The 17,165-nt window shown below is 27.5% G+C and overlaps 5 protein-coding genes across 14 annotated transcripts in view; 3 read left to right on the top strand and 2 right to left on the bottom strand.

Annotated features, from left to right (window-relative positions):
• Positions 1-377: 377 nt before the first annotated feature.
• On the top strand, positions 378-2,959 carry LOC117238428 (beta-1,3-glucosyltransferase). The gene is made up of 10 exons (XM_033503312.1): positions 378-460; positions 770-877; positions 964-1,073; positions 1,172-1,354; positions 1,435-1,565; positions 1,642-1,822; positions 1,890-2,025; positions 2,106-2,253; positions 2,359-2,635; positions 2,713-2,959. The coding sequence occupies exons 2-10, from the start codon at positions 805-807 to the stop codon at positions 2,866-2,868; spliced, it is 1,395 nt and encodes a 464-aa protein (XP_033359203.1). The 5' UTR covers positions 378-460; positions 770-804; the 3' UTR covers positions 2,869-2,959.
• On the bottom strand, positions 2,716-12,861 carry LOC117238425 (peroxisomal acyl-coenzyme A oxidase 3). 3 transcript variants are annotated; one of them, XM_033503306.1, is made up of 13 exons: positions 12,494-12,784; positions 5,860-6,006; positions 5,613-5,735; positions 5,378-5,536; positions 5,052-5,199; positions 4,691-4,981; positions 4,453-4,616; positions 4,121-4,364; positions 3,788-4,021; positions 3,569-3,723; positions 3,208-3,501; positions 3,027-3,133; positions 2,716-2,833 (listed from the first exon to the last, which is right to left on the bottom strand). In XM_033503306.1, exons 2-12 carry the CDS (start codon positions 5,977-5,979, stop codon positions 3,041-3,043), a joined length of 2,025 nt encoding a protein of 674 aa, XP_033359197.1. In that variant the 5' UTR covers positions 5,980-6,006; positions 12,494-12,784; the 3' UTR covers positions 2,716-2,833; positions 3,027-3,040. The 3 variants fall into 3 exon arrangements, with proteins under 3 accessions (XP_033359197.1, XP_033359199.1, XP_033359196.1); XM_033503308.1 differs by lacking the exons at positions 2,716-2,833; positions 12,494-12,784 and adding an exon at positions 12,791-12,861 and having other exon boundaries at positions 2,937-3,133; XM_033503305.1 differs by lacking the exon at positions 2,716-2,833 and having other exon boundaries at positions 2,937-3,133.
• On the top strand, positions 7,713-12,219 carry LOC117238423 (ionotropic receptor 21a-like). 3 transcript variants are annotated; one of them, XM_033503302.1, is made up of 9 exons: positions 7,713-7,882; positions 8,249-8,429; positions 8,507-8,655; positions 10,054-10,362; positions 10,465-10,567; positions 10,629-10,915; positions 10,988-11,326; positions 11,393-11,774; positions 11,863-12,219. In XM_033503302.1, the coding sequence occupies exons 1-9, from the start codon at positions 7,833-7,835 to the stop codon at positions 12,142-12,144; spliced, it is 2,082 nt and encodes a 693-aa protein (XP_033359193.1). In that variant the 5' UTR covers positions 7,713-7,832; the 3' UTR covers positions 12,145-12,219. The 3 variants fall into 3 exon arrangements, with proteins under 3 accessions (XP_033359193.1, XP_033359195.1, XP_033359194.1); XM_033503303.1 differs by having other exon boundaries at positions 7,714-7,882; positions 8,540-8,655; XM_033503304.1 differs by lacking the exon at positions 10,054-10,362.
• Positions 12,840-15,225, top strand: LOC117238429 (GATOR complex protein NPRL2). 5 transcript variants are annotated; one of them, XM_033503314.1, is made up of 9 exons: positions 12,840-12,893; positions 13,336-13,462; positions 13,580-13,671; positions 13,750-13,906; positions 13,976-14,093; positions 14,163-14,397; positions 14,470-14,600; positions 14,670-14,839; positions 14,920-15,223. In XM_033503314.1, exons 1-9 carry the CDS (start codon positions 12,889-12,891, stop codon positions 15,094-15,096), a joined length of 1,212 nt encoding a protein of 403 aa, XP_033359205.1. In that variant the 5' UTR covers positions 12,840-12,888; the 3' UTR covers positions 15,097-15,223. The 5 variants fall into 5 exon arrangements, with proteins under 5 accessions (XP_033359205.1, XP_033359206.1, XP_033359204.1 ...); XM_033503315.1 differs by lacking the exon at positions 12,840-12,893 and adding an exon at positions 12,910-13,000; XM_033503313.1 differs by lacking the exon at positions 12,840-12,893 and adding an exon at positions 13,104-13,165 and having other exon boundaries at positions 14,920-15,225.
• The window catches only part of LOC117238426 (cilia- and flagella-associated protein 45-like), a 36,260-nt gene continuing 34,259 nt past the window's right edge, over positions 15,165-17,165 (bottom strand). Inside the window, exons 2-6 of one of the 2 annotated variants that reach the window (XM_033503310.1) lie at positions 16,727-17,137; positions 16,257-16,642; positions 16,059-16,191; positions 15,529-15,822; positions 15,165-15,435 (exon numbers count right to left, since the gene is read on the bottom strand). In XM_033503310.1, the coding sequence (XP_033359201.1) occupies positions 15,238-15,435; positions 15,529-15,822; positions 16,059-16,191; positions 16,257-16,642; positions 16,727-17,137 (1,422 nt within the window). In that variant the 3' untranslated portion in view covers positions 15,165-15,237. Of the gene's footprint in view, positions 15,823-16,058; positions 16,192-16,256; positions 16,643-16,726; positions 17,138-17,165 lie in introns of both variants that reach the window. The other variant, XM_033503309.1, reaches the window with a different exon arrangement.

Below are 17,165 nucleotides of genomic sequence, written 5' to 3'. Positions count from 1 at the left end.
AAATAATCCTTATAATATCTAGATTAATAAAATGCTATAATAAACAATACATAATATATTTTTAACATATTACATATACATATCACACATAGATATTAAGACATCAATTTTATATAAATTAACTTAAAGTTAATTAGTTACAAAAATGAAACTGTTGTATTAAGTCATATAAATTCTAAAATTTTAATTTTTGTAATATTTTTATTAATATATATATATATATATATATATATTATCAAAGAGAACATTTTTGAATTTCTCTTTCTGATATTACTATACCATTAGTACCTGCTAGTCCTGTACAGAGTATCGAAGAGAAAATCTATTACTTATTATCACTAATTAACCATAATATGTGTTCTCAATACGTATATATACATGTTCTACACATACATACGTGGATAGAAGTTTCATGATGGTGGATATTTAGACAAAGAATTTAATGGTAAATTTGTATAAGGTAATACGTTATTGTATTTAATATCTAATCTAGTTAATATTATATTTCTACTATAATGTGTAGAAATATTTGTGATTTGTTGTACTTTAAATACATTATATACGTTTTTTGAACTGTAAATTATTACTATCTAGTACTGTGTATTATCAATCAGTTAAAATAAAAAGGAATCAAATATCGTCCAAATATTAAAATTATTCGTTATTAAACTTAATATTTTAAACAACTTGCAACTCACATAGCCTTATTTTATTACATTAGTATGAAATGTTTTTATCTATTTCAAGTCTTTTAATTTTTTTCTTATAGGAGGGAGTATTAATTAAGTTGAATTTTCGAAAACAATGTTTTCCATATATTCTATGTACTTCATATTTCTTATATTATTCGTGGATAAGATTAATGTAAATGGTTTAGGTAAGTTATGTTATAGATGTTATATATAGTATACTTATTCTTCATTTTATCATCAAATACAAATTGTAAATTAATTGTTTTTGCAGACCCCAGTGACATAGTTATTGTAATATTAGATCAAAAGGAAGGTTATCATATGGCTCATGCTGAAATGTTAAAGAAAAATATTGTTGAACAAGCAGAAGCCCTTGATAAGGTATGTACAATAAAGCATATTTGATACATATAATATTAAAACATATTATATATAAAATATAATCTTTTGCACAAAACATCTATAATTTTTTTCATTAGGATCCTCCCAAAATTATCTTATCTCACAAATTGAATATTAATGGATCTTGGACAATAATACCACTTTTAAATTATTTATTGGATACATATTCCACTTCAAAATGGTTTTTCTTCTGTCTGGAGAATACTGTAATTAGATTGAATAAATTATTAAGTATTCTTCTCAAATATAAAGAAAATAAAGTATGTTATTTTAAAATTATGTTACTTATTAAAATATTTAATTGTACTTAGAATAGTTAAACACGGAGTATTTGTTTTAGAATATATGGATTGGTCATGTATTATACGATCAAGAACCAACTATCATCCATCATTTTGCAGAACATAAGAAAAAATTGAAGTATCCACATATAGCTTCAGGTTTTGGAATAACGTCAAATTTGTTAGCTAAGTATGTTATACAGGATGTATTTTAAAATGAATTTAAAATTTAAATCATAGGCTTGATATGACTTTTGTTTTATCAGCCTAGTACATAAAATTAATGAAGGTGATAGACCTAAAGATGATTTTTCAATTGATGCATCATATGAATTTGCATCTTTCGTATTGAAAGTTGGTAAAGGAGTACGATTAACACATGTATCTGAAATATGCATCATATCTAATTCTGAGTGTGCTACATATCCAAGATTTTTTCATCCATGTGTAAGTCAGTACTAATGTAATTATAAGTTATAATTCTAAATAATATTCTAATTTATTTTAAATGAAGGGTTCATCTGTGACCACTGAAAATATCTATTTTGCTGTAAAAACTTGTTCGAAATTTCATATTGAGAGAATTCCTGTGATTAAAAGAACATGGGCAAAATATGCTACAAATATTGGTTACTTTAGTGATATTGCTGGTATAAATACTTTTATTATATAATTTAACAATTATTATGTGTGTTAATTACCAGTAAAGTAATGTTTCTTTTTAGTATAGATAAACATCTGCCTGATAGTTTCATTGTCCCAAATACAACACAAGGGCATTGTGCTAAAACATACAGCATTTTAGTACAAGCAGATAAAATATTAAAAAAGAAAAATTTAAATTGGTTAATAATCAGTGATGATGACACAATTTTTAGGTATGTATATTTGTTTGTATATCTGTATTATATTTGTTTGTAATATATGTATAATATATACAATTTAATAATAGATATTAATATAATATTATCTACATAAATTAGCGTGGCACGTTTGTTACGTTTATTGACATGTTACAATCCAAACACACCAGTTGCTATTGGAGAACGATATGGTTTTCAACTCTGGGATAGTGATTACGGGTATGAATATTTAACAGGTGGAGCAGGAGTTGCTTTATCTGCATCTCTGGTTCATGAAATCATAGAACTAGGTAAATGCGAATGTCCGTCATCTACTACTCCAGATGATATGTATCTTTTTGGTATATGTCTATCACGAATCAGAGTGCAACCTGTACATTCATCAATGTTTCATCAAGTATGTTATACGAAATTATTTACTTTATTTAAGATAAATGTAATTTCTTTCAAAACAATAATATATATTTATTACAGGCACGCCCTTCAGATTATGCGACTGCATACCTTGCTTCACAAGAACCTATATCATTCCATAAATTTTGGATGATTGAACCCCAAACGGTTTATGATGAATGGTTTGCAGAAGCAGACAAATCTTTAATCACAGTAAGAAAACACACAGAATTATAATATTATTATGGTTTACTATTCATTCTGTAAGTACTAATAATAAAAATATACAATAATAAAAATCAGAATTTTATAATAAATTTTTATTATCCAGGTGTATAATTTTTATATGTATAATAAAAAATATTAAAAATATAATAACAAAAAATATTAATTACATGTTATGTACATATCATAATTTTGATCGTACTATTTCTCTCCACCATGACGGTCGTTCAAAGTTTTCTTTGACTTTAAATATTTCTTCTTTGATATGTTTATATACCTATATGCAAAATAGATTTAGATAATTGTAGATTGAATAAATGTGAGATTTTGAAAATAAATAAAATAACGTACTTGACCATCAGACATTCCTAATGGAGAATTTAATACAAAATCTGGTGGTGCTAAAACATCTACTAATGCTACTGCCTCTTGAACTAATTCTTTACACAAAATTATAATCCCTTTTCGCAATAATGTATCCATATTACTCTTGGGTGATGCATATCCACCAGCATAAAAGTCTCCTAATCTTTTTTCTAAAATAGCTGCTCCATAGAGCGAACATAACTTTATTAGCACATTGCGTTCTTCTGATCTCCATGAAGGATTTTGAATACATTCTATGAAGTACTTCATTATCACATGCTACAAAAAGAAATATTAATGAAGTTAACATAGTAATTATGTTATAATATTAAAAGAGGGTTATTACCTGCCCATATAATAGAGATAATGTTTGTGCAAAGAATACTTGAGTATTGTTTCTAATTTCGAAATCATCACAACCTTCGCGTTTCAAATTTTGTGTCTGTTCATATGTTCTTTTTAAATAATAACATAATAACCACGTAAAGGATAAAAATAAATCTGTAAAAAGAAAGTATCAAATAAACTCGTGAATTGTGAAGAGTGTTTAAATTGATTTTCATACTTTCTGGTTTCAATGTTTCATCGACTGTTGTATAAGGGAAAGTTTGCATTAAAATACTGTTGGCATCTTTCATGAAATCTGCTGTTCTTAAAGGAGAATTTATTGGTTTTCCATTGAGTACGTTTGACCATTGATTTAGTAACCAATTGCTGGCTTGCTGAATTAATACATTATTTTCGCCTTCAAATGTACAAGTTACATCATTTTCAGCTCTCAAGTCGCCCAAACGTGAGACTAATAATTACAAATTAAATAAGATAAAATAATAAAAATTAAATAAGATGAAAGCAAAGTATAAATTATTTTATCGTATTTAGTTTACAATCGACATACTTTTAAGATAACCGTGTCCTCCGCAAGACTCTCTACAATCCTGTATAATATCTCGACTAGTCCACGAACATACTGGTTTTGTTGCAGAAGATAATGCATGTATTTCCATACCTTCATTATCAATATTATCTTGATTTTTTGCAGTTATAAGTTTGAAATTAAATTCGCACATTTGATTTACAAATTCAGCAGAAAATATTTTTAGAGCATATGTTGCTGCCAAGTGAGGAAACAATCGCCATTGCTACATGTTTACGTTAAATTTTAATTGTATCATACATTTTATTTATTTATTTTTTTTTTTTAGATTTTCATTCGATTCATTTAAATACCTGCGCTTGATATTTTATAACCGGCCATTCTTCTAATTCCGATGGTCCGAATTGTTTTCTTACGGTACAATATCGCACAGCAATGGTTATTGCAACAGATGCAAAGTTTGCGCATATTGATGTAATGGTAATACGCCCCGAAGATAATGCACCCAAGGATGCACCTATACGAATTTAAATATATAAATATTATTAAAATTGCTGTTAAAAAGAAAACACAATTTCTTTAAATTCTCACCAAATCGTTTGCTTTTATCTTTCACAGATGCTGTATAATTCCCATCTTCAGTAACATCTGCTGTTTTATTTAACAAACATGTTCGAGAAATAAGATAATTGTTAAACATTATGAATCCATTGTCAACTCCATTTAATCCAATTTTTTCACCCATGTCACCAACATCTATATTTGGGTAAGGTATATGAGTATTTGGATTTCTGATGGGTACAATAAAAGTATGAAGACCATGATTTTGTTGATCTGGCGTTATTAATTGTGCAAATACAATAGCATGCGTTGCAGTTTTTCCTAAAAATGCACAAATTTTATTTGTTGTTCATTTATGAATTTGATAAAGTATATATTCCTATTTATTCACCTAAACCGCCAATCCAACATTTTGCAGCTTCGAAATCAGGAGTATTTAAGATAAAAGCCTTTAATTTTGCATCATATGTAGCTGTAGTTCTTATTCCTTTTGCATTTGTTCCATGGGATATCTCAGTCAGTGCAAAACAACAAGTATACTAAAGAAAATAGTATTATATAAATAGAAAATACTATTATAATCTTTTAGCATAAGTTCAAATAAAGATTAAAATAAAATTTTGTCAAATACTGATCAATACTGGCTGATTTTATTAAAATTCTATTAAAATTCAGTATTGGAATATTTGAAACATGTTTCATTAAACTAATGCTTACTTCTCCCTCTTGAATTTTTGCTACAGTCCGAAAATGATCATCATTGCCCAATGCAAGAATTGTACTTGGTACCATACCATCCATCACACCCATTTTTATTGGTATAGAGGCTTCATATTGAAATACTATATTAAACCAATGTGCATGAGTTAGTGGACTCTGCAAAAAAGTTATAAATGGCTTATATAAGTAAAAGTTGTTTCTTCTTTTACTTATTATTGTTGATAATATATACTGCAATATTATTATCTCTCAGTGCTCGAACACGAGCATTACAAAGCCTTCGTTGTTCATCTAATGTAGTACAGTTATGTCTTTGAAATACTGATGTCTTTTTCATAAAATCCCACAATGTTTTCTGAAATGACAAAGAACATGTGAAACTTTTTATATTCATACTTTACATACAAAAATTCCAAATTAAGAAAATGAAACTAAAATTTTTCAAATATATTATTAAAATAATATCTCTTTCTATATACCTGAAATTCAACAAAATCTTCTCCTTCTATATTAAGTTTCAATAATTTCCAATCAAATGTTGCAGATTTTCTATAAGGGTCTAAAGGGCCTTTTGGTAAGTCAGCTATTGTATTCTTCATCTTAACTAAGTTCTTCGGCTACAACACCTATACAGTACAATAATGTTTAGATTTGTGCTTGATACAATATACAACGATACTTTTAAATTCTTGAGAACGCTATATAATTTATAAATTGTTTTATTAACTTTTATTAAGAATAATTTTACATAATAGTACATCTCTATTATTAATACAGTAGATACACAATTTTAAATATTACATTTATTTTATATGATAATCATTAAAACAATCAAGCACAATTTTGATGTTTTAGAGGATATGAGGCTTTTTAAAATATTTCTCATTTTTTGACAATGCAGAGAAAATAAAATATCTATCAGTAAAGGATGACAAAGCAACAAAAACAGATTGAAATTCTTGATATTTCTACTTTTATTAATGTACAGTCGTCTAATTGTATTAATTCGAATCTTTTAATTTTTTTAAATCATAAGACCATGAGTATCATAGGAAATTTTAATATCCTATTTTATTTTTAATTTATGAAGATCTTTTGCACTTATGAATGAAGGCGTACTAGTAGGCAGGTGTTAAAGAACATATTTAGATTAGATAAGAAATTTGGCAAAATATACATACGGTATACACATGTATGTATTACTACTATGTATAATACATTTTACGACATTTCGTATATTTTTGGCTTATGAATTTCCATTCGTTTTTTTGCTAGCAGTGCAGGTGTTCATGCTTTTATCATGATCTCAATATGAAATTGAAATATCAGTAATGGATTGTTCACATAAGTACTATTTATATACTTTACTCTTTTTTAAATTAATACAATTCTTCAAATATTTATTTTCTTTATTTACTATTACTTTACTATCTATTACTTTAGTATCTATTACTTTATTTTCTTATCTATAAAAATATAATCGATACTCACACAAAAAAAAATAAAAATTTCAATGAATAGTCACTCGTTGGAAAGTACAACATATACTGTATACAGCAACTCATTCGACCGTTAATGAAGGCTCACTTGCGTATGAATAATATATCGATAATAAAAAGTGATTTAATATATTGTTTGGTTTGGAAACAATAAGATTAAGTTATTCAAAGTATAATAAAAAACGCATATTAAAAAGAAAATTATTTATATCTCAATTCGCGGTTATTTTGGCAAATCAAACGTAAAAGTAGACATAGTTTAACAAAGAAACAAAATGACTACTTTATATATATAAGTAATTATAGCAACTTGTATGTGATAATGATAATTGCAATATGTTTTAATACCGCAATGCATAGCATTTACACTTCGTCTACTATGTATTTTCGCTATCATAACAGGTTTCATAATACATATTAATTGGGATGTAAATATTTATATATAGAACTCATATCATTAATGATTATGCAAAGTAACACATAATATTAAATTGTAGCATTACATATAGATATTTATTTTAATTTTCTCATAATATCTTCATTCAAACATTATCAAATTACCACCCATTTTTAATTTTCCCTCTGTTTTCGGTATGTATCTTATATCTCCTGTAAATTCCGTGTTAAACGACATTCATACTGATTGAAATTTGATTTTTAATTCAACATTTCAGCACGCTTTGCAATCGATTTATAAGAATAAAAATAAATTGAACTCACCGTGACCTTTTATTCAAAGTTGATGTAAACGAAACAGCTAAGTTACATTTACATTATCGATTGCATTTCCTATGTAAATTAATTCCCCTGCAAATGAGATTCCTGAATATTTTATTACTTCGTACGATCGAAAGAACAAATTAAAAGGATCCGGTAAGTCGATGGCATGCATGTGTATGTAAAGCGTTTCAATCAGAAATCGTATCGCAATTTTTAGCAGTAGAATCCGAACAATGATACTTGTTACGTTGTTTCTTCAAATCATACTGGTATCCGGTAAAAGGTAACGGCATTAATGAAGTTTAAATTAACATTATTTTAATTAGTCAATTTCTTGTGCGCGGTATTTTAATTATTATTCAAACTTTTACTTTTTACATCCTTTTGTTTATTATTAATATATTAAAGACAAAATTTAGCGAAATTCAATTAATGGAATAAAACGATCAGTTTCCGTGAATATAAATTGAAATGGAAAATTAACAATTGTACTGCATTTATAACTAGTTGCATAATTTTATTAATTTTTATTAGATATATATAGATTTCGTATCTACAATCCACGAGTTAATTTACGAGAAACCTAATTTATAATTTATTTCTAATTAAAAGAAATAATCATTTAGCAAATATTTATAAAATTGTATAGTGTATTTTATAAAGAGCATCAATGCGTGAACAGTGGAAACAATTTGAAATCTGTCGTCGAAGAAATCGTGGAAGAAATTATCGACCAAAGGAATTGCATTGTTTTTGTTAGCGATTCTGTTTATCGAAATCTCGTAGATGTTAAAAATATTAAAGGTTCCTCAACTGTATTGAAATATGAGGTAAGATCAGATATTCTAATTTGTTCTTAACTTTTTATGTTCTTAACTTTACTAATTATTTATAATGTACATTCCAGATTGCACTGCGTGATAACGAACAATTTTTACAGCCAAGACGACAAGTTCAGAGAATTTTGATCGACGGAAAAGCAGTTAATTGCAGTGCATATATTATATTAATTGCTAATGGATTTATGGCAGCTGAATTTTTGCAATATACAGAAAGGTAAATATATAAATAAATATTAATCAGATCATCCTCAGATATCATAAATATTAATCAATAATCCTCAACAAATTTTTCAATCTTTTAAATAATAATGCATTCTAGTAGTCAGAAGCTACATTTATAATACAATGGATATTGTAAAAAATGACCTATATCTTGATTTGTTATCGAATGAAAATTAACTAGTTCTATAAAAACTTTTGTTATAAGATCTACAATTTCATGATTTAATTGGATGTAATTCTTCTACGATATATTTATAGCCAGAAATTATATAATTAGAAATTCGTAGAAATTATCTAATACGATGTTTGAAAAAACTGAAACGTACTAAACAGAAATTAAAAAGGTTATATTGTTTTTTAGTTTTCCTGAAGAAAGACAAAAACATAGATAGGGATCATTTTTAATATGAACCCGAAGTGATAAAAATCAATTTTTCTCTATCATCAATTAAAACAAAAATATACTCATTAGGTTCATTTGCTAGCAATATTCTTGGTAACTTCTTCCAAATAGAAGATGCTTAGGGCTTATCATTTTTCAAACTACAGGATTTTGTTGCCACTTCCTAATGCAGTTCTACAGACATTTTAAAATACATTAACTCTTATTTCCCGCAAAACGAATATTACATCTTTTACATTTATTTCGAAACTCTACCAGATCGATGGGGCGTCACGAATCAAATCGCGAGGTTGTAAGCTTAATGTTAACCACGTTGGTATACGATTTTATCGCGAGTACTTGCCACTAAATTTAACTCTTAACTGATATCACTGGCGTCATAAATGACTTCAACAATTTTGATTGGATTAGTATTAGATTGAACAATTGTAGAAAATTACATAATAAGAACCATTACTAACATTCAATGCTTCTTATCGCGTAAAGTACAAAATACAAATTAATTAAGTGACTTAATCCAAGCTATTATGAATCATGATTCAAAGATATCAGATAAGAAATAGTTGATTATGGAACAAGATAAACTTTCACTTAATTTAGAAATACGAGGATACATGATATCATGTATACACAATAATGTCACAATAGTTTAGGATAGTTTGTGTACTTTTATTTATGATACATTTGTATAAACATATTCATTCTTAATTTCACGAAGTAATTAATTAGAGCATTCTTCCTTTTGTTATAGTCTCCCTTACTTTTATCCTCATTTATAATAATATTAATCATCATTATTTTTTTCAATTGAAAATTATTTCTATTAATACGAATTTAATTAGATATTATCAGAGATAAGGAACAAAAAAATTGAATCAACTCCTATTTCAGTTTAAAATCAGAATCAAATATCAGATTTGAAATATTAAATTTATTAATAATTATTATTTAGTATTTTAAATACTAAATTTCACTTTCTACTTTCAGAGAACGTCTTATTAACACCCGTGGATTATTTTTACTGTTATATGATTCTCGTTTATTCCGATCGCATTTGCATTATCTTTGGAACAGGATAATTAATGTAGTTTTTATTCGCCAATACAATGCATACAAGTATCGTTCTGGTGAGAAAGCTTCCAAAGAAAGAATTGATTTGGATACGGTCTATTTTCCCCTTCGTAAAAGAAAATCTATTGTGACAAAATATATAGATACTTGGTACAAAGGCAAATTGCTTTATGGTACCAATCATTTTACAGAGAAAATCACTAACTTACAAGAAAAACATTTGCAGTTTGTATAAAAGATTATAACTATTACTTTAATTATAACTATTACTTATAATTATAACTATTACTTTAAGAAATAGCAAGAAAGATTTGATACATATTTCAGAATTGCTGTATTTGAGCATATTCCAGCAGTGACAACAAAGTCAAGAGCATACTATAACAAACAACCAAATAATAACACAGAAGGTCTTGGAATAGAATTTGAAGTATGTACTATATGTATACAAGACTTATGGCTTTATATTTTTATTCTTTTATATTTTTCAGTTAATGCAGATCATATCAAAAGCAATGAATTTTAAACCAAAATATTATATGCCTGATAATATTACTTTAGAGAAATGGGGCATCAACGAAGATAATCAAACTCATGTTGGATTAGTAGGTGAAGCCATACAAGGAAAGGCTGCATTTTATTTGGGTGATTTGCACTATACATTGCACCACTTGAATTACTTTGACCTTACTACCCCATACAATACTGAATGCCTTACTTTTCTGACACCAGAATCTTTAACTAAAAATTCATGGAAGCTTCTAATACTTCCATTCAAGTAAGTATAAAATGAAAGAAATGTAATTAATAAATAAATAAAATATGTATGTATATATATATTGCTTTTTAGATTTTACACCTGGATTGCTCTTGTCCTTACTTTAATTTTAGGAGGGGTTGTATTTTATTTTTTATCAATATCGTATAAAAAACATATAAGTTTGTATAAAAATCAAATGCATTTCCAAAATACATCAATGAAGAAAGAAATAAAGGGGTTATACTTATTCACTGAAATAGGAAATAGTATTTTATATACTTATGGCATGCTATTTCAAATTTCATTGCCAAGTTTGCCAAGCTCTTGGGCTGTACGGGTATTAATTGGATGGTGGTGGATTTATAGCATTTTAGTTGCAGTTGCTTATCGAGCTAGCATGACCGCAACCTTAGCGAATCCAGTTGCCAGGTGAAAATTATTTTAATAAAATGTTTCAATGTATTACACTTTATTTATATTGCAATTTGTATGCAGAGTTACTATTGATACATTAGGACAGTTGGCAAAAAGTTCTATAGAAGTTGGAGGATGGAATAAGGAGAATAAAAATTTTTTCTCAATGTCATCAGATCTTAGTAGCCAAGAAATTGGTAACAAATTCAAGTTAATTCAAGAAGAAGATAAAGCTATTGAGAAAGTGGCAAACGGTTCTTTTGCTTACTATGAGAATTCTTATTTACTTCGACATGTCCGTGTAAAGAGACAGATATTAGAGAAAGAACAAAAAGAAAATATAACTACAGTGGATATATCATCAAAGCATAATTTACATATCATGGAAGAATGTGTCATAAATATGCCAATAGCTCTTGGTTTAGAAAAAAATTCACCATTGAAACCAAGGGTTGACACTTTAGTATGTATTTCTTTTTGTAAATTATTATAAAACTATTATGAGAAAAGGTATTTAGCAATGATCTATCTTATACAATGCATATTCTTAGATAAGGCGTATAATAGAAATTGGATTAGTTGAAAAATGGTTAAGTGATGTCATGGAGTGGTCAAAAATTATGGAAATAAGACAAGAAGCAGAGTCAGAGAAAGCATTGGTTGATCTTCATAAATTACAAGGTGCATTTATTGCAATTATAGTTGGATATGTATTAGCTTTTATGGTTTTAATAGGTGAAATTTTATATTGGAAACATATTGTACTAAAAGATCCAAAGTTTGACAAGTACCATTTAGATATATTCTATAGCATTAATAATTCCAAAATATAAAAAAATAATTAATATTTTTTCATTAATTTTTCAAAAGATAAAATTTATTTTATTGTGATAATAAAATCTTAAAAGCTTAAAAATCTTAAAAATAGAAAAAGATTAATTTTTTAATATATGTTTATAAAATTATGATAAATATTATCATATAGTAGGCATAAAAAGGATATGAACTAAACTTATTGCAGATAAAAAATTTAAACATGTATGTACATAAGTTATGGTTACAGATTGCAAGATGTCTATAACTAAAAAACAGCTGCCATCAATATGATACAGCTATAACTGTGACAAAAATATAATAAAAGAATTTATAAGTCCTTAGTAAAATGTTAATAAAATTACGTACCAATAATATAACAAAGAAGGTTAGATATTCTTCCTCTCTTTGTTACACAGGCACTTGTTCTTACTTATTCATTGAATTGCTTTCTCTTTCCCTCTCTCTTTATTTTTCATGATGATTCTTTCTCATGCTTGACTATCTTTTTTCCTTACTAATATGTATTACATATTTTTATCATTGTTCCTCTTATTCTTATTTTCTTATATCTTTTGTGTTTTTGTTCATCTATTTATATTATCCTCATTATCTAAACTCACTTTTTGTCTGTTTAAAAAAATATTTATTTATACTTCTGCTTACATTTATGTGTTCCTATTTCCCCTTATGATATAGTATAAACACATTTTTCCTCTTGAGTACACATATGTATAAGTAGAAATATGTTGTGACACATATCTATGCATTACGTAGTTTTTTAAAAATTGCATTTCGAAAGAAATTATACGTTACTCTACAAATTTTCAAGGATTTTTCATGCTTCTTATTGTACGAAATAAAATGTATTTTAAGGTATATTCACTATAGTTAATACATATTTAATCAATAAAAATTTGTTTATAAATTAAAAAATAGGATGTTTTTTATTTTTGTACAAGTAAATAGAGATTCAAGCAAATATAAAAATCTTAATTTCATAAAATTGCAGTATGTAATTATGTATGAAAATTTTCCTATGTATGTAGATAAGAATTGAATTTGAAGAAGTATTGATTGTATTGATTTTGACTATTTTGATATGAAAATTAATTGCTAATTTGTTTAAAATTATGAAATAAGTAATAGATTCGGTTCTTTATTAACATGCATGTGAATATATTTTAATAATATTTTATATATTATTATAGGTTATTGAAATCGACAAAAATGACATCAGTAACAGAGAATAAAAAGGATGAGGCACAAGAAGATCCGATTAGATGTATATTTTTTTCAGAATTTCATCCTATTGTGGGTCCAATGATTACTTGTCAGGTTAGCTAAGGTTATACACAACGTATAATAAATATTATTTTGATTTTTTTATTTTAATTATTTTTATATGTAACTTATAAAACTTATAAAGTTCATAATGATATATGTTTTTACTAGGTTCCAGATAATTTTATTTCAAAGGATATTTTTGACAATGTCAGTGTTTATATTATACCAAAAGCAAAGTTACAGCGTAGTACTATCACAGTGTAAGTAGAGGCAAAAAGAAATATGAAAATTTAAGAATTTATTTTGAACTAGTTTATTAAATTATTTATTTTGTATAGGACATTGAAGGATTATAAAATCCTAGGATTTCCAGTAAAGATTGACGATAAGAAGTATGCAAGAAATGCATTTTATTTCAACTTATGTTTTGTATGTGATGCAGAAGCTCGTACTGTACATTATGAACCTGTTGTAAAAAAGATGTCTGATTTTTTAGTAAGAAACTATACATTGGAAATAATTGCTTTATCAATACTTTTTATCGAACTTAATTTAATTTTTCAGATGGCTCTAGAGGTAGAAAATTGTTTTTTATCTGCCTCTGAGGATAAAACAAGATTAGCAGAAATGTTGCAACATGTAATGCAAGATTTGAATTTACACAAAATGTGTACATTAACAGGTAAACACGTTTTATAAAGAATAGTTTTGTACAAAAATGTTAAAGATGTAAAATATAATATTTTAATAGAGGGGACAATGACGTCCCATTTGAAAGTCATAAAATTAGCACCTGAGCCGAAACCAGTTCTTGATCATCAGGTACCAATATTCTTGGAGGGCCGTGAAGCATTCCAAACTGATCAGTGGGATTTAACCACTCAGCAAGTATTACCATACATAGATGGATTTAATCATGTTGCACGAATAGCAGCTGAAGCAGACGTGGAAAATAATCTAGTTAAAAGTTGTGTACAGAATCTTATGTAAGTACATAAATACAAAATTTCATTTAAAACACAATTTCTCCAGTATTCATTGTTTCTATTCACTTCCAGTTATTACGGTGTTGTAACTTTAATTCCAATATTTCAATACAGTAATGTGTATGCTGCAACTTCCAAATTGAAAGAATTGGCCGAAAATACAAAATTACAAGAACGATGCATAGCATATGCTTCAAAATTCCGTAAGTTATACATCTTCATTGTGAAAACTTATCAGAATAGATAAACATTCTACAAACGATTATTTTTAGCTAGACAACCTGCATATCTTAGAGATATATATCGAATGTATGCAAGTATGACACATGGCAGCAGCATGAGAGATTTGTGTCAACGTCTCAATCCTCAGAATCTAAGAATCAATGAAAGGAGGCTGGTGCAATTTGGTCTTATTGAAGGTCTTATTCGTCGAGTATATAAGGTTATCAGATTTACTGTGAAAGATCAATTTCATTTAAACAATCATTTGTCTTATCTTTTATCAACTTTCGTAATTTGCAGTATCCAATATATTTGTCGGGATCTCCTTTTAATGAAGAGACGAAAAACAATCCAGTTTATAAGTACTTTACAGGAACATACAGTCTCGATGAAATTTGTTGTAGTACAGGTCAATCAGCTGCACAAATCGAAGATATTGTTGAACGCGATCCGAATGTTGTTATGTTATGGAAGTAATATTTAGATGTAGTATTTATGTCATGAATTTTGTTTTCTGTGATTTTGATAAGTGTAAAGGTCGTTCATTTAAGCAGGTATAGTACGCAGGATATATTGCGAATGATAAATAGACAAATTACAATTATACATTTATTGTATTTATTGTATATTGCTGATCATTCGTTTTACTTCATTGATGTATATTTCAGGCACTCTGTTTCTTCTCATCTCTTCACATTTTCTTTCCATTGCATCACGCAGCTTTTTCTTACGTATGGCGGCTTCTGTACGTATTGCTAAACCTTCCTCGAACATCTTTTGTCTTGCTTCGATGCGTTCTCTTTCTTTCTCATTTACCTGATGAAGATGATAGACATAAAATAATTTAGTCATAGTATTAGAAGAAAGATAATAAATTAAAAAATCTATAATCCAACCGTGAAAACAAACCTGTTTTAGTATTTCGCTCCTATGAATTAATGCTTGTCGTTGTTTCTTTTCAAGTTCTTTTTGTTCTCGACAGAAAGCTTCCTTCTGAACACGTACAATTTTTTCAAATTCACGTCTTTCTCGTTCTAGTTCAATTGCTTCCATTATTCGTTTGTTGTTTATTTGTTTTTCTCTTTCTTTTATAAGTAACTTTTGGGCTTGCGCTTTTTTAAGAGCTTCTTCCTTTTCTTTTTGTCTCCATTGTCTTTCCACTTCTTCTTGAATTCGTGCAGCGTTCAACTCATCGATCCGCTCCTAGAAAAGGGGTGCAAAAAATAATTATTAAAATATAAGTGCGAAATGTACAATTATCTATTTATTCTTATTTATAAATATTGTAATAAAATTTATAATATACAATACAATGGTACAAATAAGAAAGGAATCCAAAGGCTTTGATATTTAAACCAGAAGCTAATAATTGCAACGTACGGTAAAAAATTTAAATAAATGTAAAAAAGGATAATTCCATTAATTAAATAATTAAATACTTGTTGACCCCTTGCTTGTAATGTCTGTATTGCAACAGTTGTTTTAGCCTTTTCTTTTTCTAATTTTTCCAATCTTCGTTCTTCCGCCAGCTTTGCTTCCCTTTCTTCCTTATACCGTTGGTATTCTTGTATCCTATGAAATATTATCATTAATGATTGATCAAAACTTCAATAATTTAATAATTTGATAAATCTTACCTAAGATCAATGACTTTATTTTGCTGCTTTTCCATGGCTTTAAAGTGTTTTAATTGCTCGTTCCCTTCAGCGAGTTGTTGTCGAATTAATGCGTTTTCGGATTCTTTATTTCGTAATTTTGTAATTTCTTCTTGTTGCCAATTGATATTGTTTAAATTAATTAATCGACTTTCCTCTTGCTTCCTTTCAAACTCTAATATCCTGTTTTCCTCGTTTTCTTTTATTTGATCGATTAGACTATTAGCAAATTTTTGTCTTTTTACTGCTTCGTCCTGCTCTTTTTTAATTTCTTCTTTAATCGCCCATCTTCTTTCATTTTCCATCATATCATTTAAACGTTTCTCTTCTTCCTCCAACTCGAGTTCCATTAGCTTTTTTTCTGCTATCTGTTAAAAATTACAAGCTTTAAATATAATGTATAAAAACAGAATTTTATTTCATTATTTAATATGTAAATTCACATTATCTACCTGAGCGTCTCTTATAGCACGACATTTAGTCTCTAAAATGATCCTATTGCACTTTTGGATTTCTTCCTCCTGTTCGAGCTTCATCTTCTCTGCTCTTTCAAGCACATGTTTCGCTCTTTTCCTAGCTTCCTCTTCTATTTCGGCCAATTGCGGGCATTTTTCTCGAGGCCTTCCTTGATCTATTCTACGAAATTCCTCTTTTCTCTCCATACTCTCTTTCATAAGTCTTTGCCTCTCTTCTTCCTCCGATTTAAGAGCCGCATCTCGCTCTTCCTTCGTCAGAGAACTGTATTTTTGAAATTCGTCGTACTCTTCTTTTGTTAAAATTTTTGGAGGAGGTAGTCTCTTTTTTATGACTTTCTGTCCACTTAGTTGCATTCTTGGTTTACTTCTACCTATTTTTTTGGTTGGCTAAATAATTTAAAATGCGATCATTACA

This window comes from Bombus vosnesenskii, unplaced genomic scaffold (assembly GCF_011952255.1).
Source record: "Bombus vosnesenskii isolate JDL3184/JDL3185 unplaced genomic scaffold, Bvos_JDL3184-5_v1.1 scf7180000013492, whole genome shotgun sequence".
Classification (NCBI taxonomy): Eukaryota; Metazoa; Arthropoda; class Insecta; order Hymenoptera; family Apidae; genus Bombus; species Bombus vosnesenskii.
The sequence above is the reverse complement of the archived record's forward strand: the minus strand, read 5'-3'. Positions and strand labels throughout refer to the sequence as shown.